The sequence below is a fragment of the Aspergillus pseudodeflectus genome, assembly GCF_044049435.1.
Source record: "Aspergillus pseudodeflectus strain CBS 756.74 chromosome Unknown BJX68scaffold_23, whole genome shotgun sequence".
Classification (NCBI taxonomy): Eukaryota; Fungi; Ascomycota; class Eurotiomycetes; order Eurotiales; family Aspergillaceae; genus Aspergillus; species Aspergillus pseudodeflectus.
The window spans coordinates 372,816-397,738 of NW_027263799.1; the positions used below are offsets into that span (position 1 = coordinate 372,816).

The 24,923-nt window shown below is 55.9% G+C and overlaps 9 protein-coding genes across 9 annotated transcripts; 4 read left to right on the forward strand and 5 right to left on the reverse strand.

Annotated features, from left to right (window-relative positions):
• Positions 1-403: 403 nt before the first annotated feature.
• On the reverse strand, positions 404-3,003 carry BJX68DRAFT_267254 (FAD-dependent oxidoreductase; the record flags this gene model as incomplete). The annotated part of the gene is made up of 3 exons (XM_071045768.1): positions 404-1,160; positions 1,211-2,330; positions 2,382-3,003. The coding sequence occupies 3 exons, from the start codon at positions 3,001-3,003 to the stop codon at positions 404-406; spliced, it is 2,499 nt and encodes an 832-aa protein (XP_070898790.1).
• A 653-nt stretch (positions 3,004-3,656) lies between these two features.
• On the reverse strand, positions 3,657-5,399 carry BJX68DRAFT_267255 (cytochrome P450; the record flags this gene model as incomplete). Its single annotated transcript, XM_071045769.1, has 4 exons — positions 3,657-4,862; positions 4,943-5,034; positions 5,095-5,137; positions 5,196-5,399. The coding sequence occupies 4 exons, from the start codon at positions 5,397-5,399 to the stop codon at positions 3,657-3,659; spliced, it is 1,545 nt and encodes a 514-aa protein (XP_070898791.1).
• A 501-nt stretch (positions 5,400-5,900) lies between these two features.
• On the reverse strand, positions 5,901-7,614 carry BJX68DRAFT_267256 (FAD-binding oxidoreductase; the record flags this gene model as incomplete). Its single annotated transcript, XM_071045770.1, has 4 exons — positions 5,901-6,168; positions 6,236-7,013; positions 7,065-7,278; positions 7,327-7,614. 4 exons carry the CDS (start codon positions 7,612-7,614, stop codon positions 5,901-5,903), a joined length of 1,548 nt encoding a protein of 515 aa, XP_070898792.1.
• Positions 7,615-8,213: 599 nt separating this feature from the next.
• BJX68DRAFT_267257 (SDR family NAD(P)-dependent oxidoreductase) lies at positions 8,214-9,205 on the forward strand (the record flags this gene model as incomplete). The annotated part of the gene is made up of 3 exons (XM_071045771.1): positions 8,214-8,256; positions 8,357-8,890; positions 8,946-9,205. The coding sequence occupies 3 exons, from the start codon at positions 8,214-8,216 to the stop codon at positions 9,203-9,205; spliced, it is 837 nt and encodes a 278-aa protein (XP_070898793.1).
• Positions 9,206-9,469: 264 nt separating this feature from the next.
• BJX68DRAFT_255556 (cytochrome P450) lies at positions 9,470-11,028 on the reverse strand (the record flags this gene model as incomplete). Its single annotated transcript, XM_071043056.1, has 2 exons — positions 9,470-9,945; positions 9,999-11,028. 2 exons carry the CDS (start codon positions 11,026-11,028, stop codon positions 9,470-9,472), a joined length of 1,506 nt encoding a protein of 501 aa, XP_070898794.1.
• Positions 11,029-11,423: 395 nt separating this feature from the next.
• On the forward strand, positions 11,424-12,512 carry BJX68DRAFT_267259 (uncharacterized protein; the record flags this gene model as incomplete). The annotated part of the gene is made up of 3 exons (XM_071045772.1): positions 11,424-12,007; positions 12,061-12,330; positions 12,383-12,512. The coding sequence occupies 3 exons, from the start codon at positions 11,424-11,426 to the stop codon at positions 12,510-12,512; spliced, it is 984 nt and encodes a 327-aa protein (XP_070898795.1).
• A 491-nt stretch (positions 12,513-13,003) lies between these two features.
• Positions 13,004-13,701, forward strand: BJX68DRAFT_267260 (cupin domain-containing protein; the record flags this gene model as incomplete). The annotated part of the gene is made up of 3 exons (XM_071045773.1): positions 13,004-13,234; positions 13,311-13,482; positions 13,538-13,701. The coding sequence occupies 3 exons, from the start codon at positions 13,004-13,006 to the stop codon at positions 13,699-13,701; spliced, it is 567 nt and encodes a 188-aa protein (XP_070898796.1).
• A 1,182-nt stretch (positions 13,702-14,883) lies between these two features.
• On the reverse strand, positions 14,884-16,287 carry BJX68DRAFT_267261 (SDR family oxidoreductase; the record flags this gene model as incomplete). Its single annotated transcript, XM_071045774.1, has 9 exons — positions 14,884-14,937; positions 14,998-15,134; positions 15,206-15,348; positions 15,400-15,472; positions 15,546-15,719; positions 15,771-15,778; positions 15,862-16,030; positions 16,093-16,145; positions 16,199-16,287. 9 exons carry the CDS (start codon positions 16,285-16,287, stop codon positions 14,884-14,886), a joined length of 900 nt encoding a protein of 299 aa, XP_070898797.1.
• Positions 16,288-16,830: 543 nt separating this feature from the next.
• BJX68DRAFT_276108 (type I polyketide synthase) lies at positions 16,831-24,551 on the forward strand (the record flags this gene model as incomplete). The annotated part of the gene is made up of 8 exons (XM_071048006.1): positions 16,831-17,107; positions 17,171-17,336; positions 17,400-17,483; positions 17,545-17,853; positions 17,926-18,365; positions 18,419-18,468; positions 18,682-22,683; positions 22,740-24,551. The coding sequence occupies 8 exons, from the start codon at positions 16,831-16,833 to the stop codon at positions 24,465-24,467; spliced, it is 7,056 nt and encodes a 2,351-aa protein (XP_070898798.1). The 3' UTR covers positions 24,468-24,551.
• Between the last annotated feature and the right edge of the window lie 372 nt (positions 24,552-24,923).

The following is a 24,923-nucleotide window of genomic DNA, read 5'->3' on the forward strand; positions in this document are numbered from 1 at the left end:
AGAGCCAGTCCTGGGCCGCTTCATATCAATGAAAGAGATTGCCCAAGACTGAACATCGCAGTATTTAGTGAAATAGAAAGATCTCGAGGTACCTAGACTCTTAACATATTGCATGCCTTGGTGGCCTGTACACCAATGCCTCACCTAAATAGCAAGCTTAAATTAAGCGCTGAGATGAGGACCTAGAAGCTACTATAGGTACTAAATAATACGTAAGTAGTCTCTTGCAAGCAAAATAATGGCAGTTAGGAGTAAATAAGAATATCTTAATAATAAAATTTTTAGAGCTACTAGGCATATGTAGTGGCCATAGTGTGAAAGGGAAATGGGAGTTTCTGATGTCACAATCAACCACACCCTGCAGCTCCAACCCTCCCTCGTCTCTCGCCACACCATCCATCTCCTACCCTTTCACCATGTCCTCCATATCAGCAACAACAGCCGCCCAATGGTTCCCAACAACCAACATCTCCTCGCGATACAACCACGCAACCCCCAGGAGCGCTCCATTCCCACCAAGCACGGTCACAGCTACAGCACATCCAATCAAGGAGACCCAGCTACGCCTGATATACCCAGCCCTCTTCATATCCCAAAACAGCAGCACGATCCAGACCTCATTCGCGAACCCGAAAAAGACCTGGTCCCATTTGAGCGTTTCAGCGAATAGCTCGGCAAAAGTCATGCTATCCACCCCAGATGTGATTGGGCTGAAGAGCTGCAGGGCTTCGGAAATAGAAGGGGATGTCCAGAGGGTGTACTGCCAGACAGCGGCGGAGAAGAGGACGAGTGGGATGATGGTCCGGCGGATGGAGGGGAGGTCACGTGTGGGATGTGGTATCAGGCGGTCTTGGAGGGATGTACTGGGGACAAGGTCCGACTGCCCGTATTGCATGGCGGCGATCCAGATGGGGAATAATTCCCAAAGAAATGCGGCGGTTTGGCGGGTGGACGAGCTCGGAGAGAGGTAGGCTGTAAGAAAAGGTGCGTAGTGGGCGACAAGTAGCACGGGAAGGATGGTCTTGTTCTGGTTTGTATCTGTGAGGCGCATGTCGCGGGCGCCGAATGCAGACATGGGGCTGACGATGTAGTGCGCAAAGTAGTAAATCGGCACGAAGATGGCAATGCCTTTTAGGTTGAGGAGGCCCCAGAGAAGGGCACTGGGCACGGTTAGTATGATTCACATGTTGATATAGGCAGGGGCTAATACCATTGCACGATTGTAAGACGTAATGAGCGTCTCGAGGCTTCGACCAGCATAATCGCATACCAGACGCCATAGTCGGCAAACAGCGACAAGTTCTGTAGCATGAAATGCGCGCGACTGATAATGAATCGCATGACGCCCAGTCGCGCGAACTCGTCTACCATGGGAACCCCATAAAAGGTCTCTGGGATCTTATCTTCGACCTGGGTCCCGTTGGAGGAGGCCCAGCGATACACTCCTGCATTGAGCACCTGTGCTGCGCCCTCCAGGGGAACCACTGCAGCCATAGACAAGAACCCGCCTAATGCCAATAGCAGCAATGGGAGTGCACGCAATGCCCGACCACGTTTTGACTCGCCCAGACCGATCCCAAGTTCTGGGTTAAACGGCATGGTCCCTTGCAATGATCGTCTGGGAAGCGGCAAATATTCGATTCGCGCCGCGCCCACGGCATCACCACAGAGCTGGTCGGCTCGGGCATCGCCAGCACGCGGGAAGAGAAGGGCTGCAGCAATCCGGTCTAACGGGGTTCGCAGGGCCTGCAACCGGGCGAGGGCACCTGCCTGCCGGATCAGAGCCGTGGTTCGGATGTGTCGTCTTCGGGTGTCGAACTCGCTTAGTGCATTCTCAATTGCACGCGTGGTCAGGGGTTTGGAATTACCCCGAGCACTGTTTAGCATATGCAGGATATTGGCCAGGGCCGCCGCATGGTCAATGGCCAGCATGCCACCGGACCCCGTCTGCGGCGTCATTTTGTGTGCGCCATCGCCAATGATCACGAACCTGCCTGCTGTCCAAAGCCTGTAGTCTGCTTCCTCCAGGGGCACAAGTGTTGCGGTACGCCGGGACTTCCAAAGTTGGCCCATGGTGATGCCTCCCTGCACAGGGAGGTTGGCGTGCTGCTGGGCGAACGCGGCAGTCTCCTGCGCAGAAAAGCGGGGAATTTCGCCATTCTTGTATACTCGATCAAGGCGACCGAATAGGAACCAGAATACTTGACCCCCTTTGGACGTCGCTACCATGGTCGACACGTCCTTTCCGATCGTGTCGTCGCTGCATCCGGGCGCGTACCCTGGAACGGGCGACGAGAGGCCAAAGAGACAGCGATACTCGGCCGTCATGGCTGGACGCATTAGACGTGGAGCAGGAGAACAGAGGCAGAGGGAAAACGCACCATCTCGCTCCCTCTGTACATCAAACCCTTTGGAGCGACAGACTCTCTTCTCAACAGCCCCCCACATCTCCTCACGAATCTTACTCCTCACCCCATCTGCCCCAACAACGACATCCCCCTCATACCTCGACCCATCCGCACAGACAACCGTCACCGGCTTGTCCTGATCCACCTCATGCTCAACACGGACCACCCTCTTCCCCGTGATCACGCACTCCTTCTTCCTCTTCAACCCTCTCAGCAGCGCAAGAACCACATTCCGCCTCTCCACGAGCCCAAACGGATACCCCATACGGCGTCCAACAAGAAGTGCAGCGTCGCTGCGCGCAGGGAGAAGCAATTTCCCATGGACATCGTGTACGGCACTGCTAGAGACCGGCGCCATTTGGTCTTCGAGCCCGGCGTAGACGCCTAGCTGGTCGAGAATGCGGCTGCCGCCCGGTGCCAGCGCGATTCCGGCGCCTTGCTGCGGGGCCAGCTCAGGGCGGCCTTCCAGGACGATGTACTCGATGGGTGGGGATGAAGCAGATGGGGGGATCTCCTCGAGGGCTTTTGCAAGCGTTAGGCCGGCGATCCCGGCGCCCACGATAATGATTTTGAGGGGGTTTGGTGTGGTGGCCATTGTTCTGGTGATGGTATCGTGAATTTGGGGGTCTTGGAGGTTTGGCTATAGTGATGGACTCATCGCATCGATAGGATATGTATCTTACTTGCATTTTAGAGGGTGTTATTACTCTCTAGGCTGCCTGGTCGGAGCACCGAGTACGCCGGCACTTCGAGACGGGTGCCAATGGCCGGTTCCGTCAGGGCAATTTCCCAGGCTGTCTTTGAAGGCGCAACAGGAAGATGATCGGGAAGTGGTCAGCCAGCAGCTCGGGGATTGCTCTCCAATAAACCTTGACGAAACGGCCAAGTGAAGGGCGCTTACTTTGTGCTGGTGGCGTTGCCGATCCTTCGGGGATTGCGTGGCCCCACGCTGGGAAGAGCATCAATGAGCCGTACCTGGCTTAAGCACTAATAAAATAGACAAGCAGATGCCCAAGCCTGCATGGATCTCTACTTTGGGCTAGCTGGGAATACAACGGATGGTTGTAGACTTCATGAGATGATTCTTCCGTATCAAGGGATCGTTGTATATTTCGATAAATTAGCTGTAGCTATGGGAGAATGTTGCGCAGCAGAGCAATGATATTAGCCTTGTTGCTATGGCACTAGATAATCTGTACGCCAATGCAATACATACTCCCCAGGATCAATTGACATTGTAACTGATGGCTAGACACCCGCCACCCGTTTAAATAGCACCTCCCCCTCCGGATCGGGCGCAGACGTCAAGCCAAACTCCAAATTCTTCGGTCTGGCCCCGGCCTCCTTCAACCGCATATCGTACGTCCAAATCGCCCTCGCAAGAATCATCTTCAACTCAACTGCCGCAAAGAACCTCCCGGGACAAGCATGGCGGCCATACCCAAACGATCCGAGCGTCTGCGACACGCTCACAAACTGCTGCCGCCCATCCTTCTCCGCCTCCGCCCCGCCATCACGGTTCTCGGCGACGAATCGCCACGGGTTGAAAGTCTCCGGGTCCTCGAAGACCTCGGGATCGCGCGAGATCGCATGGTTTGGGACCTCGAGAATCGTTCCCTGCGGGATATACGTCCCGTCTGAGAGAGTAAATCCGCGGAGCACGCGGCGCTCAAAGGTTGCAAAGGTCAGCGGGTGCATGCGCAGGGACTCCTTCATGAAGCTGTCGAGGCGCTTGAGGCGCTGGAGGGCGGCGTGGGTTAGAATGCCATTTTCGCATTCGGCCTGGACGGCCTGGATCTCGGCGCGCAGGGGCGCAATGCACTCTGGGTGGGCGGCGAGGTCGTAGAGGATGTTTGTTAAGGTTATTCCTGTTGTGTGAGACGCCACGAAGAACAGGCCCAGCTGGATCAGGGCGATTTCTCGTGTCCCCTGAACCCCGTCACGCGCGGCCTTGTTTACTAGCCAGGTGAGCATGTCCTCTGGCAGCTCCTCTGCGCCCTTGGCGGCCCTGGCGTTGATTCTTTGCTGAACAATGGGTGTGATGAACCTGAGGAAATCCTCCTCGCGCCTCCGCAATGCAGCGACAGATCCCAACCGTCCAGCGAGAAACCTCTTGAGCCAAAAATTCACACTCTTGATCTCCATAACCGCCTGTCCGAGCTCTGCGGTATAGTTGACCGCAGCATCAAGGTATCGTTCGTCATGGCACAGCTCCGGGCCGATGAAGACACTCCCAGAGACGATGGCGATGATGCGGAGCATCTTGGGGTAGATCTTGACCGGGGTCCAGCCCCCGGTGCACTCCCCGATCTCGCCGAGGACGGCGGCGTCAGCTTTGGCGGTCATGGACGGGTTTAGGCGTGTCAGTGCGGGGCCAAGGTCGGCTTTTATGATGTGTGGCGTGAGGTCGAAGAACTTTGGGGGTGGAGAGTTGGTGTATTTTTGTTCGAAGGACTGGTGAGGTTAGTATTTTTGTTCAATTTGGTGACAAGGGGGGGAGGATTGTGGCGCGAGATGAGCGCGACAGGACGAACCTCCTTGTGGGCTTCTTCGAAGCTGAGAACACTCGGTGGGAGTTTGATCAGTTCGGGAAGATATTTCGGCGAGACAACGAGCTTCTCCCCGGCTGCAAGCAATACCTGGTCAATTCAATTCATTTTCTGGTGGGTGCAACTGATGGGCTTACAGTCTTCAGTCGTGGATACGCGAAACCCCAAGGAGTGCTTGTACTAGTTGAATATATCAGCTATGCAAAGCCGGAAGACATGTTCAATTTTCATTTCATACCTTGAGGTAAGATTTGAAGTAAATCGACCTGGAATCCTTGAGCAAGGCATCCCTTCGGGCCTTTGCTGGAAGCTCCTCGCCCCATAGTGGAATCTTGGACAAGGCGCGTTTGGACCACCAGCCTGGGATAATGGTCGACAAGAGGGCAGCTAGGAACAGGGCAACGGCTGGAATAAGCGAGGCGTCGCTGGATATAGCGGACATGATTTGGGATGCCATGTCTCGGTTAGTATCGTACAGCTGGGGCGTTCTTTGCAAAGTGGGCGGGGGTATCCAGCAAGGTAGTTATAGTATGGCGGGCCGGTGATCTATCACCGATCGGTAACTGGGAGGAGGGGTTACAAAGAGGCCTTGGCATACAGACCATGAATAAACGATACTGAGCAGTGAAAGGTGTAATTCATTATTAGCTGAGCGAGTGACTGAGTGGAATATACGAGCATCAGTGGAATCGAAGTAGACTCCAGATTCTGCAGATATCACTATATTACACCAGGTGGCGCATTGTATAAATGTCGCCTAGTTGCTAAATGCGAGTCGCTGGCAATAGAAGGACTATGCATAAATGCTAGAGGCCATTCCTCTGTGGAAAATAGGTCTGGGGGCCTCGACAGATGGCATTGTCCCTAGTTACCTCCCTTTCATTCTACCCCTACACCCCCTGCCCTTCATAGTTGATCCCCAACACATGTCAATGAGAGCAGCTCAGTTGGGCGGAATAATCGGCCCAAAATACGCAAACTTGTTCTCGGGATCGTATTTGGCCTTTAACCCGCGTAGCCTCTCCAAGCGCCACGGCTCATACCCATACGTCGCCTCGACCGACTCACGCCCGGAGCCGTAGTTGACGTACGAGACAGGCTGACGACCGGGCTGGCCCGCGTTGAAGAGCCGCTGGTTCTGCGTGACCCAGTCAATCGCAAAGTCGGCGTAGAGGTCTTCGTCCCCCTTGGGGTAGCTTATTGTTGTTTGGCTAGAGATATCGTGTTAGATCTGGTGTTGGTACCTCGAAATGGAGAAGATGAAAGGGCTCAGCTTACAGGTACAGGTTCTCATCGCGCCAGGGATACGCAGAATCAGCTGCATCGACTGCCCTCACCGCATCCAGCGAGTACGCCTCCATGACCACAAACGAGTAGTTCAGCGCGGGATGCACAAAGATTCGCTCATTGAAGATCTCAAAAATCTCGCGCTGTGTCGTGATATTATACCTCAGCAAGGTTGCGGGCGCCACAGCGCGCGTAACGCCCTCATCGCACAGCTGCTGGCCCACCGAGCTGCCCGCAGCCTCTGCCACCCGCGGATACGGCACCGTCAACTCCTCGACAAAGACCGGACCCAACGCATCAAACGGCGCAAGGTAAGGCTCCGCGTCCTCCTGCGGTCCCGCCCACGAAAACTGCCAGCGGACCGTCGCTTGCGTCGCGTCAATCGTCGGATCCAGCGCGTACGTCCCGGACTGCTCGGCCATCTGCAGCGGCTGGTTCCCGTTGTCGTTGAGCACGTTCAGCGCCTCGAAGAGCGGCTCGAGCTTGTCTGGCGTGAAGACGTAGTTCTTTTGGTACCAGGTCTCGTAGATGGGCGGGTAAACGTTCATGTCGAAAGAGGTCACGACGCCAAAGTTGTGGCCCGCCCCACGCATGCCCCAGAACAGGTCTGGGTACGAGGTCGCGTTGACGGTGATGGCGCGACCATTGGCCAGCACGACGTTGAGGCTCCGGATGTTGTCGCTAATGAGCCCGTGGTGGCCCTGCCATTTGCCCCAGCCGCCGCCGAGGCCTGGGCCGAGCAGGCCCACGCAGGAGCAGCTTCCGGTGGCTGTGGAATTAGCATTAGGTTTTGTCTCTAATGATGTTCAGGCCAACTCACTGGCTGTGAGATTGTGCTCCCAGAGCTGATCGATGAACTCCTGCCCGTAGGCGCCTCCCTGGATGGTTGCGTACGTGCGGTCGTCGCTGAGCGTCCATCCGCGCAACTGCTGCATGTTGATCTGCAGCCCGTGGAACTTGCCCCGGCTCTCCGTGACGGCGTGGCCGCGGTTGCGGGCGTAGAAGTTGATACCATTGCGGTTGGCGTATTGGATCTGCTCCTGTCAGATGTATTCCTTCATTCCTTTTGCAGCCACACATACAATAATCGGAACATCAGCTTCCTGCCCAGCGACCACGACGACGGTAAAATGCGGAGCCCAGTACTCGTTCCAGTTGGCGTCGGCCGCGTCCCAGCGTCCATCGTCCGGGCCGAAGATGCTCGCGTCCTCGGAAAGGAGAGGCCCCAGTTCTTGCGCAACTTGTGCAGGGCCGATTGATGCCCTCGTCACCTGGCACAGCCCATCGGGACAGGTGACTTTATTCAGTGGAAAGGCAGAGATGGACCCGGTAAGAAGGGCGAGTGGCACAATCTTTGTCAGTTGGACCATGGCAGCGAGGGGATTACGCGATCAAGGGGACAAGATATGAAAGGGGGGATCTGCTTCTGAAAGCCTACGAGCAGGGATTTGGCTTTATATACACATCAGGATGCCCCCGTTCCTGCGTGCGTGGGAGCGCGTGCCACGCGGAGCTATTCTTAGACCAGGGGCATCGAGCCATACATCTTGCATGTCGTCTCGCGTGGCTATTGTTGAACCTTACGAGCACTATTCTGGTAGAGGCGAGCCAGGTAATTTTGGCCCCCAGCGTGCGCTGGAGAGATCGCCCGCACCTCATCTCGGGCACTCGGTCACTTCGGGAACTGCTGCCCAGTAACATTCAAGCTGTCAGCACCAGCCACGCGGGCATCAGCATCCTTCCGCCGATCGCTTGTTAGTATCTACAGTATCTGCAGTACTTTTCGAACCCCCCTGGTTTCTGTTTCCCCAGAGGTGACCGGCCCGATCGGTGCATACCTAGTAGAAGTGCGACAGCGCATCCGCGGTTTTTTTTTTTGGTTGTTTCGTCTAGCTTATCCGTTTCCGTCAAACTACAGCCTAGCTCGATTTCTCACCATACACCGCAAATCACTGAAGGTAATCCCACTATGGCGTTTCTCGTTAATGGGGTCGCAATTGTTACAGGCGCTGGTACGTTGAAGACATTCTTCCTCTAGAACCCCACGCTCAGAAAGCATACCCCCACCATCCGGCCGGTCGGGAGGCACGAAAAAAAACTAAAACCAACCAGGAAGCGGAATCGGCAAAGCCTGTGCTCTTTCATACGCAGCCGAAGGCGCCCGGGGCGTTCTAATCGCAGACCTGAACCTTGCGGCCGCACAACAGACGGCGCAGGAAAGCGAAGCGGTAGCTGTCAACCCCGCGTACCGGGCCCTCGCGGTAGCCGTCGACGTGACCGACGGATCCAGCGTGCAGGAGATGGTCTCGCAGGCAGTAACCGCCTTCGGCCGCATCGACTACCTCGTCAACAGCGCGGGGATCGGCGTCAAGGAGCACCGCAGTGTCGAGGAGGTGAGCGCCAGCGAGATGGAGCGGTTCTGGAAGGTCAATATCATGGGGACGGTGCATTGCACGCAGGCGGTGGCGCGGGTGATGAAGGGGCAGAGTGTTGCGACGTTTCAGAGTCCGGGGAGGGGTGCTGCTAGGGAGGTTGGGCGCGGCGTGATTGTGAACCTGGGCTCTGCAAACTCGTACATGGCCACCCCGGAGGTCGCGCCGTATGTCACGACGAAGCATGCGGTTATTGGGTTGACGAAAAATTCTGGTACGGTGCATTGCAATGATACCTAGAGCACATTGATTCTAACCATTGCCGACAGCGCTGGATCTAGCCAAGTATCAAATCCGCGTGAATGCCATTTGTCCCGGGTGGACGCGGACACCGATGGTGGAGGAGGCGCTGAACGGCAACCCGAACCTGGATGGAATGATGAAGTCGGTTGTCCCGATGAAGCGAATTGCGTTCCCAGAGGAGATTGCGGACGTCGTTGTGTTTATGACGAGTCCAAGGTCGAGCTATGTGACGGGGGTTGGTTGGATTGTCGATGGGGGGTTGACGCTGCAGGTTCAGACTTGTTAGGATCGTGCTAGGTATATAATCTCTTGCAGTATAGGGCTCTGGAGAATCAATATACTGCATTGTTACACTCATGGACTCCCGAATTTCCAATAGAGCAGATATAGCACTCAGTAAGGTAAGTTGGTTTGATTGATGATACCTGATGCACGATACCAGCTGATTTTGGACCGGTTACAAAAGACGAAACGTCTAATCATCATGGTCCTCCCCAATAGCCTGGCACTAAATAGGACACCATAGCACTGGCTATTCTATACCCAGAAATCACGACGGATAACTACCCAAAACCTCCCTCTCGGCCTTCTCCGCAGCCTCCAGAATGACCTCTCTCCTCCTCTCCGACCTCACTTTCGCAGACATCTCAAACGAATACACCTTGTTCAAGAACCCATCGCGGTACGCCGTCTCCGGGTTAATATCAATAGGAATCGGCATCCCCTGTTTATCCAACTTGTGCGAAAACTCGAACCCCCACAGCAGCTTCGCAAAGAGGATCGTCAGCGACCGCTCAGCGAGGTGGATGCCCGGACAGATGCGCCGGCCGGAGCCGTAGGCGAAGTGATCCCGCTTGGGGCCGTCGTTGGCGTTGGCGTAGACCGAGGCGGATTTCAGGTGGTGGGCGAAGCGCGAGGGGTCGAAGCGGCTGGGGTCTGGGTAGCGGGCGGGGTCGTGGTGGATGCCCCAGATGTTCAGCAGGATTGTTGAGCCTTTGCGGAGGTGCATGCCTTCGTATGTTTCGTCTGGGCAATAGTTTGTTAGTGGCGTGGCAGTGATTTGAAGGACGAGGGTATACCTTTGGATAAGGCATGAGGCACGGATGCAGGCACAGGCGGACGCCATCGGAGGCACTCCTTGACAATCTGCGTGACGATGGGCAAGCGATCCTTGTGCGCCCAGGTAGGGATCTCCGTCTCGCTGCAGACCTCATCAACCTGTTTGCGTGCGGCAATCTGCACATCGGGAAAGTTGATCATCGCCTGAAAGAAGACGAGCGTGGTCGTGGCAACGGTATCCGTGCCCCCCTCGAGCAGATTGCCCAATAGAAAGTCGATTTCTTCATCCGACAGCTGCAGCTTGTCCTGCTGGTCGCGGATGGCGTCGTACATGCTCGGTGTCGATCCGACAGCCTCGCGGCGCTTCTGCGCCTTTTCGCGCATCGGCACGTACAAGTCCAGCAGGTCCTTTCGGAGCTTTAGGGCTTTGGACTTCCAATTGCCAAAAATACCCTCGGGGACGTATTTCAGGATCGGCAGCCAGTCGACCGGCGGGGTGGCGCCGATCTCCGCGAGCTCGAGGAACCCGTTGTTGAGATGCTCGAGGTCCAGCATGTGCTTCGTATCATGTCGCGGCGTCCGGCTGTGAAACGCCAGCGCCATGACAATGCTATTGCTGTACCGCGGTGCATGCTCCATCATATGTTCCGGATACAGGCAGATATCCCGCAGGAACTGCGTCGCCTCGGCCTCGATAAGTGGGACATGATCCGCGTCGCAGCGCGCCTCGGTCGCGATCTTAGAGATGAGCGCCCGACGGGCACGCAGGCGCTGGTCGGCTTTCATGAAGAGGAGGTGGTTGTTGCGAAAGGCGAGCTGGCCCACCGCATATACCTCCGGCCGGTCGCTGGTGACGGCGGCGCGCTTGTCCATGAGGGTTGTGCCGATCTTGTCATCGCTGAGGACGATGATGGAGTCGCCGAAGGAGCCGATTTTTAGGGAGAAGATGCCGCCGTATTTCTTGGCCCAGTCAAAGTAGCGGAAGTGGATCCCCCGGCGGGGGAATTGGTGGACGTTTCCGAGGAAAGGGAGGGTGGGGGGTCCTACCATCATTAGCTGGAACTGGGGAACTGGTATATGACTCCGGAGGGGTACCAACCTGGTGGTGCACCCCTGACCGAGCGGACGTTGACCAGCCAAGCCGCCAGGGCCAGAAGGGCAACGAAGACAATGATGGTCGCGTACATCTGAACTGTTGTATGCGGCTAGTCAGAGAGCTTACAGGTGTCACTGGACAGACACGGGTGGAGGGGCAAGCGCATATTAATGGCCAGTTTTGCTTCTTCCAGACTCGTTGATGCAATGCCCGAGCCCGACGTCGATCCCGGGCACCTCGCGGATTGAAAGAAACGGCCCATGATAACAACCCCGATTAATGCGTAGATACAGTCCTCGTCCATTCTCCACCTTGACTCGACAAACCAGACCAACGGCAACCATCAATCATGTCAGCCCTCTCCTTCCTACGCTCTCAACTGTTCGTCACCCCGCCGGTGCCAACCTACGACTTCACCGGGCAAACAATCATCATCACCGGTGCGAACAGAGGCATTGGCCTTGAAGCCGCCCGACACCTGCTGAAGCTCAACGCCGCTCGCGTCATCCTTGCCGTCCGCTCCGCAAAGAGAGGGCAGGATGCTGCCGAGGAGCTGGAAAAGTCAACGGGGCGAGCGGGAGCCGTGTTGGTCGAGGAATTAGACATGGCATCCTACGAATCCGTCAGGGCGTTTGCAGCCCGGATGGAGAGCAGATTAGAGCGACTTGATGCGGTCCTGCTCAATGCGGGCATGTACACGCACACATTTTCCACTGCGGATGGCTTCGAGAGTCACCTTACCGTCAACGTGATCAACACGATCTTTCTCGCATTGCTCTTGCTTCCGACGCTGAGGAAGAGGTCGGGATCCGAAAGACCGCGAATCAGTTTCGTCTCGTCCGATCGCCATGTCATGTTCAAGCTGCCCGAGTGGAAGGAGGAGAAGCCGTTTGAGTTCCTCAGTGACGAGAAACGCGCGCGGATGCAGGAGCGGTTAATCTCGCCCATTTCCTTGACGAATTCTAAATTTACTAACCGGGAACAAGGTACATGATCTCAAAGCTAATGCTCATCCTACTCGCCCGCGAGATGGCCGTCCACGTCAAGGCCTCCGACGTGATCATCAACTCATTCACCCCGGGCTACTGCGAGTCCGGCCTGATCGACGACATCAAGGGTCCCACGCGTGTTGCGCTGAATCTGCTCAAGAAGGCGACGGCTCGTACGGCCGAGGTTGGTGGCCGCACGCTCGCTGCGGCAATCGTGCCCTGGCCGGAGAGTCATGGCAGGTATCTGAATGATTCACGGATTGACGAGTAAGTATAGTGTGTTTGACTGGTTGAGTTGTAGCTGACAGCGACTCGATAGCTCGGCTCTATCTTCATTTGTGCGCAGTGAGGAGGGTGCGCGGGCGCAGAAGAAGCTGTGGAAGGATTTGATGGAAATTCTGCGCAAGAGGGAGGGCTCGATTGAGTCACTGGTGGTACCTGCTGCTTGATGTCTTGGTTGTCTATACAGTAATCCATCCTACATGCGTTTAATACTTGATTACGCCTTTCCGAAGAGCATCTTTAGCACATAGGCACTCCATAAGATATGATGTGTTTGAGAATGCGACTACTACCGGGTTAGTTTCCCTCAAGTATGTGCTCTCTTCTCTCCTAGTAAGAGCCTTAATGCACGACATCTCGAGGGGCCTTCAGGGCTGGCGCGGAAAGGATCTGCGTCGCACTACTTCCATCGTGGCGGCGGTATTCCCGAATCCCGACATAACCGCCCAAACCCCGATGCAATCATCGAGAGACGCTCGTAGACCTGACAATAGTACTCGGCCATGGGTGTATACCTCGACGAGTCGGTGAACCCACAAGAAACGTAAAAGAGCGCAGCGCCTGCCTCGAAGAACTCCCCACAACTCCTGCCTCAATCAATCCATCAACCCAACGAGTGAATCCCCACAACACAAAACAACCACAACCATCCGCAACCATGGTGAAAGGCGCCCTTACGAAATTCCCCGCTGACGGACTGCGGTCCTGCCGGCGCTTCATCACCGGCCACAACGCCGAGGGCAAGGGCGTTTTCATCGTCGATGACACGGGCGACCACCACCGCCTCCTGGTCGACGGCGAGGCTGCCGCCAACATCATCTACAGCACCAATGAAAGCCCCGTGGATATGAACGACGACAAGGACGTCAAGTATGCGAGGGATAACGAGGTGCGTAGGAAACCAAAACTTGACCTTGATACAGGTCAGAAGGTTTGGACGGACTGACTGATTTGCCGATCATCAGCCCCCCATCCACGTCCCCAACGGCAGCGTCGTCCGATTGATCGACTTCGCCCCGGGGATGGAATCGCCCATCCATCGCGCCATGTCCATCGACTATGGCGTTGTCATCGAGGGCAAGTTCCAGCTTACCCTGGACAGTGGCGAGAAGAAGATCATGTTGCCTGGTGATATGAGTGCGTTTGTTTTCGGGTCCTCGATCTCTATTGCCCACACACTAACATAATGTAGGTGTCAACCGTGGCTGCATGCATCTGTGGAAGAACCTGGATGAGGAGAAGCCCGGCCGGATGGTCTTTATCCTATTAGATGTTACCCCGCTCTATGTCAATGGCGAGCATGTCAAGGAGTATCTGGGGGAGATGGAGAAGGATTATGTCTCTATGAAGCACTAGAGTAGCCAGTGTAACTGGAAATATCGTGCCGAATACCTGGCAGAGGATACTATTAGGCTGGTATTAAGATGAAGTTGAATGAGCTAAGAACTGAATTTGTGCGTGCTCGTAAAATGGTTAATCGAGAAGTTAAGCTAGAAGAGAGTCAAACATTAGTCAGGATAAGTCACCGTGAATGTGGTGGACCAACCATCTTCTGTGCCGCGAAGGCAGAGGCACGCAAACTGGTACCTCTGAATGGTTTCACCACGAGCCTTGACCGACTTGTAGGGCGGATTCTTGAAAGGATACAGGTTACATAGAGAGCCGAGACGTTCTATTCAAGTGAGGAACGAGCTGTTGTGTTGGTTTTATTCTAAAAGGAACAGAATCATGGTGGATTTCTTTGGAGACCGCCGCTGGTGTATTCCGGTCATACTTGACACAGATATATAGTTCCAACCACTCGCCTTGAACTTTTCATATCTCGACGGGATAAAATGGCAAGATTGTCAAAGAAATAAGCTATTAGCACCTACAACTTCAGTTCACATTATAAAATCGGCGTGGTTCGCAAATATGTCGTATTGCGGTGGTACGAAGTAATTTAATGCTGGTGGTGGGAGGCCTCGGCAGGAATCTTTCTCCCCTTGCTCTCCATCATAGGGAGCGTAGTATTGCCGTGTTACGCTACCACACTGCCAATGAAGCCAAGTAAAATGACGATGGAGACTGCGTCGATGTAAGGCAGAGAATTTACCAGGTGTGGAAGAACGCTTGGGGGACTAGACTGCCACAGGTGTCGATCTCAACCTCTGGCCTGCGTCAATTGCGGTAGGGTCCGATACACTAGTCATTATGACAATACAAAAACCGGGCTAACTCAAAGATCTGCGGCTAAAGAGCACGGAACTATGCTAAAAATGGGGTTTCCTGTATACGTCGTACACGGCGCTAAGAGGCGAAATTTGTACTGGGCATGATTTATGGAGACCAGAATGTGAAGTACGTATTCAATCGATCTGGGCTGAAAGCTCGGTGGCGCGTCCTGCCTACACGGTTATCTCTACCCTATACTTGCGAATTAACTTTGTGAAAACTAGCCATAGACTATAGTAGATATATGGCAGCCTTTCTCTGGCCGAATTAACATCAAAATGGTGGTGACTCACAATCCCCGAGTATCGTCACCCAATCCCGCCCTCAAGTCCCCGACCTCAGTTTATCCAGACCAAACTCGCGGGAAAACAACCAATCCTGCACAAGAAGAACGTGAGTGAATAATCCAGTCGTACCAAGTAATTGAACTAAACCTACCCAAAAAGTCCGAGGAAAAAATGTATCCCAGAATCGCACCTCGCCGGCCCGCGCACCGGTCCAGAGCCAAGCGGCCGGCTTCTTCTTGACCACCTCGCTGACAACCGACCGTGCGTATTCGGCAGCAGTTGTTGTTACTATATTCGAGTTTTTTTTTAGTGGTTCATTCTTGGGAGATTGTCGTTTTCCCATGGTAGGGATCACTGACCAGGTGTCCGATTAATATGCTTCTGGAACTCGGCCTCGAGCGGACGATAGAATGAGTTCTCGGGGAGCTTGCGCAGCGACGTCTGGTCGCGTTTGAGGATGTTGGTGCCGACTTCGCCGGAGATTACGTTGATGACTTTGACACTGAAGAAGAATGATCAGCGATAGATATCGCACCAGGTGCGGTCGACGTACTCGAATGGCTTCATTTCCACCCGCAGCGTGTTTCCCCAGTGATGCAGCGCTGCTTTGGTCGCGTTGTAGCTCGCTTTCTCCATATGTTAGCTGACCATTTTCTCGATAAAAATCGCCTGGAAATTAAAGTTGGGACGGGGATTTACATCCATAAACGTAAGGCACAATCCCACCCACGCTGCCAATGTTGACGACGGTACCCTTGGCCTGGATCAGGAGCGGGTGGAAGATGTGCACCATGCGCATGGGACCAAAGACATTGACCGCAAACATCTTCTCCACTTCTCTGACCTGGGTGTCGATTGCTGTCATTGTGTAGCCTGCTGCGTGTTAGAATTGATCAGAAACTGGAGTTGGCAGCGGAAACCCACAGATTCCCCTGCAAATAGTAGCAGTGGCTCGAGTTAGTGATCCCGGATTCCCATACATCACCCGACACGAGGCAAGGGAAATTCGACATACGCGCAGTTGACCAACACATCCAGACTCCCACTCGTCTTGGACGAGATTGTGTCCTTTAACGAAATAATATCTGCATCCTTGGTGACGTCGGCTGTGAAAGCGTGGATCCCCTCGTCTACGAGGTGGTCTCGGGGCTCGTGCGCCAGCAGGGTGGTGAAGACATCGTATCCTAGAGTATGCGGCATCAGTCTCCTTTGTCTTGGTTTAGGATTTGAAAAAGTTCCACCATACCGCGCCTCTTGAACTCGAGAGCGAGCGCGTGGCCGATGCCCCCCTTGCCGCACCTGGTCTGGTAAGTACCACGCCATGACCATACTATCGGGGTAAGTGGGCTTACCCAGTGATGAGCACCGATTGCGCATACACTTCCTTGGACATGCTACCGGGTTTGATAGGAGGTACAGGAGCTAGGGGTTGTGAGAACATGGGCAGTTCGGATCAAGAATAGTCGTTTGTGGTGCGCAGGCAGGCGGCCTTCCTCGCGCTCGCTAAAAGAGCGTCGAGAAGTCGGAGAGATCGGTCATCCGGGAAATCGTAGAGACCAAAGCCTAGTTTTTCATGAGTGTCTAGGTAACTGCCGCCAAAGTCTCGGTGACACGGTAATGCAAGTGCGGAGAGTGGCAACGGTGATCGCCTTGTCTGCAGATCGGGAATCAACGCCGAGTGCAGTGCGCGGTATCTGCGTTGAGGGACTGGGAATACTGCCGGATGAGTCATCCAACCCTGGTGATTTCTGGCCGGTAAGTGTAGGGCTGCAATGGGGTTAATCACCGTGAATGGTATCCAAGGTGGTAGAAGTCTGAGAAGTGTATCACATATAAGAGTACCTGTGTTCCTGGGGAGGCAGGCTGGATCGAAAGTGCCAACCGGACCCTACTTTGTTAACTTCTCTCTATACTCTGCTGGCCAGTTCATCCACACCATCTCCGCTCCACCCCACCTTCTAGATATATACCTTAATCCTATAGAATGTCTGATATACAGAAAGGCTCGCAAGAGCCCATTGCCATTTGCGGTATTGGCTGCCGCCTCCCCGGCCAAGCCTCCAACCCCCAGGCCTTCTGGGAGCTCCTGTCCAACGCCCGCTCTGCTAATGGCAAAGTCCCTGCCTCGCGATTCAACCTCGATGGATTCTACCACCCGCAGGGCAACGAGCGTGCTGGCAGCGTCAACACGGAGGGCGGGTACTTTCTCGACGAGGATATCCGGCAGTTTGAGAATTCATTCTTTGGGATTAATAACCTGGGTTAGTACCACTCACTTCCGTTGAGCAAACAAGAGGAATGCACCTCGCTGATATCCGTGACAGAGGCAACATACATGGACCCCCAGCAACGCAAGCTCCTTGAGGTGGTCTACGAGTGTCTCGAGAACGCTGGCGTCCCGTTGACCAAGGCCTCGGGCTCGAATACGGGATGCTATGTTGGGAACTTTACATTTGACTACATGGTCATGCAGATGCGGGATCCGGATTAGTGAGTCTCCATTTGGTTGAGAATAGAATATGGTGGATGACTGACGCTAGACTCGCTGTGCAGTTTGAGCCGCTATTCAGCGACGGGGCTGGGAACGACTATCCTCTCCAACCGCATCAGCCACGTCTTTAATCTGATGGGACCAAGGTCCGTACTCCCCCCTTCCTATCACCTCTCTTTCATTTGGTCACAACTAACGAATCCGCAGCTTCGTCCTCGACACAGCCTGCTCTTCCTCCCTGTACTGTCTCCACGCAGCCTGCACCGCGCTGGAGAACGGCGAATGCGACGCGGCCATCGTCGCCGGCGCCAACCTGATCCAGTCCGCCGAGCAGCACATGGCGACGATGAAAGCCGGTGTCCTCTCTGCGACATCCCAATGCCATACCTTTGACACATCTGCCGATGGCTATGGACGCGGCGACGGGATCGGCGCGCTGTATGTCAAGCGCCTGTCGGATGCGCTTCGCGATGGGGATCCGATTCGCAGCGTTATTCGGGGGTCTGCTGTTAACGCGTGAGTACTCAGAGACCCTTTTTTTATTCTCATCCGAAGAAAGCGCCGCTCTAACCACAATGGACCCTGTAGCAACGGCAAAACATCCGGAATCTCCCTCCCCAGCTCAACGGGCCAAACCGCCGTGATCCGCAAAGCCATGGCGCGCGCAAACCTTCTCCCCAGCGACATCACGTATGTCGAGTGCCACGGGACCGGCACAAAAGTCGGGGACGCAATCGAACTCGACGGCCTCGCGAGCGTCTTCAACGACCGCCGGGCCCGCGACCAGCCGCTTTACATCGGGTCTGTCAAGAGTAACGTCGGGCACTCTGAGGCGGCGAGTGGGATCTCGAGTGTGATCAAGGCGACGCTGGCGCTGGAGCATGGGCGCATCCCGCCGACGTATGGGTTGAAGAATGTGAATCCGAAGCTCAGGCTTGAGGAGCGGAACTTTTGTATTCCCACTGAGACAATCGAGTGGCCGGATGAGACGCGCGTTCGTAGGATTGGTGTTAACTCGTTTGGTTACGGTATGGAATGCTTTGGACAGGGTTTGACTGTATAGCTGACCGACTCTTCACAGGTGGAGCCAATGCCCATGTTATCATCGAGGAGGCGCCTCGGAGAGCCGATGTACATGCTAACGGGCTCGCGGTTGCCAATGGACATGCGAATGGGCATGCCCTTAATGGCAGCGCGAACGGCTACACAAACGGCCATGCAAATGGCTCCAGCATGTCAAATGGACATGTCAATGGCTCCAAGGCAACCAACGGCCGTACCAACGGACACGCAAACGGCTTCAGTATCAACGGCCATTCTAACGAAACCAGCAACGGTGTCAAGGCCACCTCGCAGACAACATTGATCCTCCCCCTGTCCGCGGCGACAGGCGCTTCCCTCGAGCAGCGCAAGGCCGACTACGCCAGCCACGACTTTGGCAAGACGTCTATGACCGATCTCGCATACACCCTCGGCTACAAAAGGACACACTTTCCTGAGCGAGGTTTCTTCATCGCGTCTCGCAACGACGACATCGCCAATGTCTTCAAGACCGGAACCCTCGTCACATCCCCTCGTCCGTCCCCCACGAGCCAATCACTCCCTTTTGCGTTTGTGTTCACAGGCCAGGGCTCCCAATGGCCCGGCATGTGCAAACAGCTCTTTGCAGAGTTTGACATTTTCCGCAATGCAATTGAGGAAATGGACCATGTTCTCAGGGCCATTCCCCACGCGCCCGAGTGGAGCCTTGTCGATGCCATTCTCGAGACCGACGACCCAACCCTGATCCACCGCCCCGAGCGCTCCCAGCCCTGCTGCACAGCAATCCAAGTCGGACTGGTGCGCCTCCTGGAATCGTGGGGACTGATGCCCACCACGACCGTCGGCCACTCCTCCGGGGAAATCGCCGCCGCGTTTGCCGCAGGATTCCTCTCGGCCGCCGAGGCGATTGTCATCGCTTATTACCGCGGGTACTGCGCTGCCCGGAACACCCAGATCGGAGCCATGATGGCTGTCGGGCTGTCGGAGGAGAAGGCCAACGAGGCGATCGCCGACGCCGGCCTCGAAGGGCAGGTTTGTGTTGCTTGCGTCAACTCCCCCGAGGGCGTGACTGTCTCTGGTGACCAGGAGCCGCTCGATACTCTCCTCGCGTCTCTGCAGGGTAAGAGCATCTTTGCGCGCAAGCTCAAGACCGGTGGGCAGGCCTACCACTCGCACCACATGGCCGTCCTGGGCCCCAAGTACCAGGCCTTGCTCGACCAGGTCCTTCCTACACTCGGCCCGTCCATCTCGCAGCCTTCTGGTGCGACCCTCATGTCGACGGTGACTGGTGCAATCAAGGCCTCTGGCTTTGACAGCGCATACTGGCGCCGAAATCTGGAGAGCCAAGTGCGCTTCTCGCCGGCGATTGCAAGCATCCACAGCATGGCCGAGCACTTCTTCATCGAGCTGGGTCCGCACACCTCGATGGGAATGCCGATCGAGCAGACGCTCGCCAAAGCAGGCGCGGAGCTCAGGTACGCGGGCCCGATCAAGCGCAGCAGCGACAGTGTCGTCAGCGCGCTCAGCTTCGCGGGTCAACTCTGGTTCCAGGGGTTCGAGATCAACTGGGCCAAGGTCAACAACCTGATCCCTGTTGGGTCCAAGACGATGCCTAGCGTCGTGACTGATCTTCCCCCTTACAAATTCGACTACGGAGAGACGCTGTGGAATGAGAGTAGGGCTAGTATCGAATACCGCCAGCGCAAGTATCCTCGGCATGAACTGCTTGGGTCTCTCGTGCCCGGTGGCAATGCACGCGACTTCATCTTCCGCAATGTACTCAAGGTCGATGATGTTTCCTGGCTGAAGGACCATAAGCTCGTTGATACGATTGTCTTCCCTGGGGCTGGATATCTGTGCATGGCCATGGAGGCTGCTGCGCAGGCCAGTGACGAGACTGGTGCCGAGGCAACGTTTGAGCTGGCCAACGTCAACATCACCAACGCTCTCCCCCTCGACGAGGAGAGCAGCGTTGAGCTCTTCACCTCCCTACATCGCGCCCCGATCACGAACGCGGCGACTTCGGATATCTGGTGGGACTGGACGGTGACGAGCCACACCAACGGCCAGTCGACAACCCACGCCTCTGGCTCGATCGCAGTCCATACGGACGAGCATATCCTGGAATCAAAGTACGCACCACCACAAGACACCCTCGAGACAACACACAAGCGCGTCTGGTACGAGCGGTTCGTGAAGAGCGGGCTGAATTACGGGCCAACATTTGAGTCCATCTCTTCCTTCCAAACGCCCCGCCTGAAGAACGAGACCTTTGCCAGCGCAACGGCACCACTCCTGACGACCTCTGGTGACCCCCTCGCCGTCTACCCCGTCCACCCAATCACCCTCGACGCCCTGATCCAGCTCGCCATCGTCTCAACCGCCAAGGGCGTCCCCAAGGAAATGCGCGCTCTCGTCCCAACGCGCCTCTCCTCGGTCCGCGTGAAGCGATCCAACTCAGCAGCGGAAGCCCAGCTAAACGCCCGAACCGACCGCACAGGATTCGGCTACTGCCAGGCCGACGCCGAGCTGATCGACGCCGCGGGGCAGGTCACAGCACAACTCGAGGGATTCCGCCTGGCACCGTACTCGTCGGCCGCACAGGGTGAAGACGCCGACGACGCGCGGCACCCTGTTCTCCGCGTGCTGTGGAAGCCAGACGTGCACGGGCTGGGTCTGATGACGGCGTCGGCGGCTCAGGAGTATGCACAGAAATTCGCGGACGAGGCGCACTCGCCAGTTGAGGATACGGATCTGCTCAAGCTCGGCGCAATGCTGGATCTGTTTGCGCACAAGGACCCCGTGTTGCGGATACTCGAGGTTGGGAATGAGAGTCAGGACCTCACGCTGGCTGTGCTTGAGCTGCTGAAGTCGCAGACGGACTTTAAGAGGCTTGCGACGTATACCACCGCGCAGCTTGATGCGGATGGCGCTGCGCTTGTTGGAGGCGCTGTCAACTTGGAGACTGGGGAGCGGGCTCCCAAGGCTGCCGCCGTTGAGGGACAATATGACCTCATTCTATGCCTGACCAAGAATGAGATCATGGTTGAAGCTCTCGTGGCCAAGGTAACGAACCTGATGACCGCGAACTCTTACGTGTTGTCACTCTGCCCTAGTGCTGGCGGTGACGGTGTCATCACCTCGCAAGGCCTCGAAACCCTCCCAGTCAGCATCATCAACGGTCAACCCAGTCTAGTTCTCGCACGGAAGCCACAGTCCTCTCACGTTGAAATCCTCCGAAAGCGCAAGAGCAACTACCTGATCGTCGAGCGGGAAAAGACCAAGCTTGGCTCTGCCCTCGGCGACGCCCTGCGCTCCGTCCAGGGCCACTGGGTCTCGCGAGTCCGCCTCGAAGAACTCACAATCGCAAATATCCCACGCAACACAACCGTGTTCAATCTCTGCGAGTTGAAGACTCCCCTGCTCTCTGTTTGCACCGACGAGGAGATGGCCAAGATCAAGCTCATCACGGACAACGCATCGTCCCTGATCTGGACAACGAATGCAAACACCCTCGAGGGCGAGCGTCCGGACTTTGCGCTGATTTCCGGTCTCTCGCGCGCGCTCATGCTTGAGCAGCCCTCGCTCAAGCTGTTTACGTACGACATTGACTCGCCGGATGAGTTTGTTTCTGAGACCGCGGACCGACTCATCGCTCTGCTCACTCAACCTGAGAAGAAGATCGACTATGAATTCGTGCAGCGCAACAATGTCGCGCATGTCAGTCGGTTTGTTCCCGACGACAGCGTCAACGGCGCGTTCCGCTCGAAGCAGGGTCTGACGACGGAGACGCGCCCCCTAAGCGATGCAGGCGACGCGAGGCTCTCTGTCGGTGAAGCCGGCCAGCTCGACTCGATCTACTTCATCCAGCAGGATCCCGAGAAACAGGTGATCAGGCCCGAGGAGGTGCGGATCAAGGTTGCGTCTGTGGGGATCAACGCCAAGGACTATTATGTGCTTGTCGGCCGCGTGGATACGCCCGATGCGACCTGCCAGCTCGAGTGTGCTGGGACTGTTGTGGCGGTTGGTTCTGCTGTCACGGACTTTGCTGCGGGCGACAGGGTCGTTGCCATGGCGCCCTCGTACTTTGGCACCTACCAGACGCTGCCGCAGTGGGCTTGCTACAAGCTTGCCGAGGGCGAGAGCTTTGATATCGCGGCTACCCTGCCCTTGGTGTATGCCACTGCGATCTATGCGTTGCAGCATCGCGCGCAGATCCAGCCTGGAGAGTCGGTGCTGATTCACTCTGGAGCTGGTGGTGTCGGTATCGCTGCGATTCAGCTGGCCCTGCAGACGGGGGCGGAAGTATGTCATTCCCCGTCATCTACAAGAAGGGCGAGTATGAGCTAACACATCTACAGGTCTATACAACCGTCTCCTCGGAAGAAAAGAAGAGCTTCCTGGTCAACACCTTTGGTCTCAACCCCTCGCACATCTTCAGTTCACGCGACACCTCTTTCCTCCCCGCACTCCTCTCCGCCACATCCAACCGGGGCGTCGACGTGATTCTCAACTCGCTGACCGGCGACCAGCTGCACGCAACCTGGAAATGCTGCGCTCCCTTTGGCCGCTTCATTGAAATCGGCAAGGCGGACTTGACCACCGCGGGCCGCCTGCAAATGGCCCCCTTCCTCAAGGACACCACCTTTTCGGCATTCGATCTGTCTCACCTGTACCACTCGGATTCTCCACGTCTGCATGCGCTCTGGCAGGATCTGCTCGCGCAGGTCTTCACGCTCTACCGCGCGGGTAAGATCGCCGCCTTTGACCCGCTCAAGGTGTTCCCCGTGACGGAAATCACCCAGGCATATCGCTACTTTTCCTCGCGAAGCCGCATGGGCAAGGTGGCGATTAGCCTCGAGGACGAGAAATCGACAGTCCCACTGCAGCCACTCAAGCACGCGATGCGCTTCGACCCAAGCAAGAGCTATGTGATGATCGGGTGCCTTGGTGGTCTCGGCCGGACCTTCTCGCGCTGGATGGTGTCCCGTGGGGCGCGCCGTTTCGCCTTTCTCGGTCGCTCGGGAATCGACAAGCCTGCGGCGCGCAGCCTCGTTGAGGATCTACAGGCCTCGGGCGCAGAGTGCTCGGTTGTCCGCGGGGACGTGTGCAACGCCGAGGATGTCGAGGCCGTGGTTACTGCCGCGGCGGGGATGGGCTCGATTGGGGGAGTCGTCCAGGCAGCCATGGGGCTGGACGAGGCGATCTTCAGTGTCATGTCGAACAGGTCGTGGCACACGGGAATCGACCCCAAGGTGCACGGGTCTTGGAATCTGCTCAACAGCCTGAAGAGAGATGACAGACAGTCCGCCCTGGACTTCTTCCTCATGACCTCGTCCGTCTCAGGCAGCGTGGGAACAGCCACCGAAGCAAACTACTGCGCAGGGAACCACTTCCTCGACCACTTTGCTCGGCACCTGCGGCGCACACACGACATCCCGGCCGTCGCAATCGGCTTCGGCATGATCTCAGAGGTTGGATACCTGCACGACAATCCCGAAATCGAGGCCCTCCTCGTGCGCAAGGGGATTCAGGCCATCGACGCCGACGAGCTCATCCAGCTCACGGACCTCGCGCTCTCCCCGTCCTCGAACGGCACCCTCGCCATCCCACACGCCCACGATACCCTCGCAGTCGCCCACATGCTCACGGGCATGGAACCGCACGGAATCCGCGAGCTCCGCCGAAAGGGCTTCGAGGGGACACAGCCTGCAATGGAGGACCCGCGCGCGAACCTCCTCGCCAGCGCCCTCGAGGGCAGCGACGCAACCTCGTCTGCATCCTCCGGCTCAACCGGCGGACTCCCCGCCGAAGTCGCGGCGCTCGTGAAATCCGGACAATCGCTCCGCGACGCGGTGCTGCACTTTATCCGCAAGCGGTTCGGCAACCTCGTGCTGCTGAAATTCGATGCCGTGGATGTGAAGAAGCCGCTGGCGCAGTATGGGATGGATTCAATGATTGGCGCCGAGTTCCGCATCTGGTTCTACAAGAGTATGGGCGTTGATATCCCGCTTGTCATGCTGCTCGGCGCGTCCTGTACGATTGAGAGCTTGAGGGATTTGGCCGTGCAGGTGATGGAGAGTGAATGAGTGAGTGATGCGACACGACTTGGACAGTATGTATCGTCTCTTGCTTTGTTGTTTATTGGCTGTTTCTGGGTTGTTGAGTTTGGTAGAATAGAAATCCTTCTTGCTTTCTTTACTCCATCTGTCTGTCATGATTAATATTGATCCACTGCTGCTACTACCAGGACGCGTAGATTCCCGTAAACTTGCATAATTCCCACTTCTAACACTTAAATCATTAATCTAAACACGTCTTTACGTGTTGTTGAATATGCTTACTAAGAAATCTCTTTTATATTCAGTTTTGATGAGATTTGTGGTGTTTTCCGTACAAATGGCTTGCAATATATATTCCGTACCGTCCTAATCCAGTTTCCCTTGATCAAGTAACTTCCTCCATTGGTGCACCAAAGTTCACATCCAACTATATCAATCAGAGTAATTCCAGTCATCAAGCCTCACTTTACGCAGTTTAAGTCT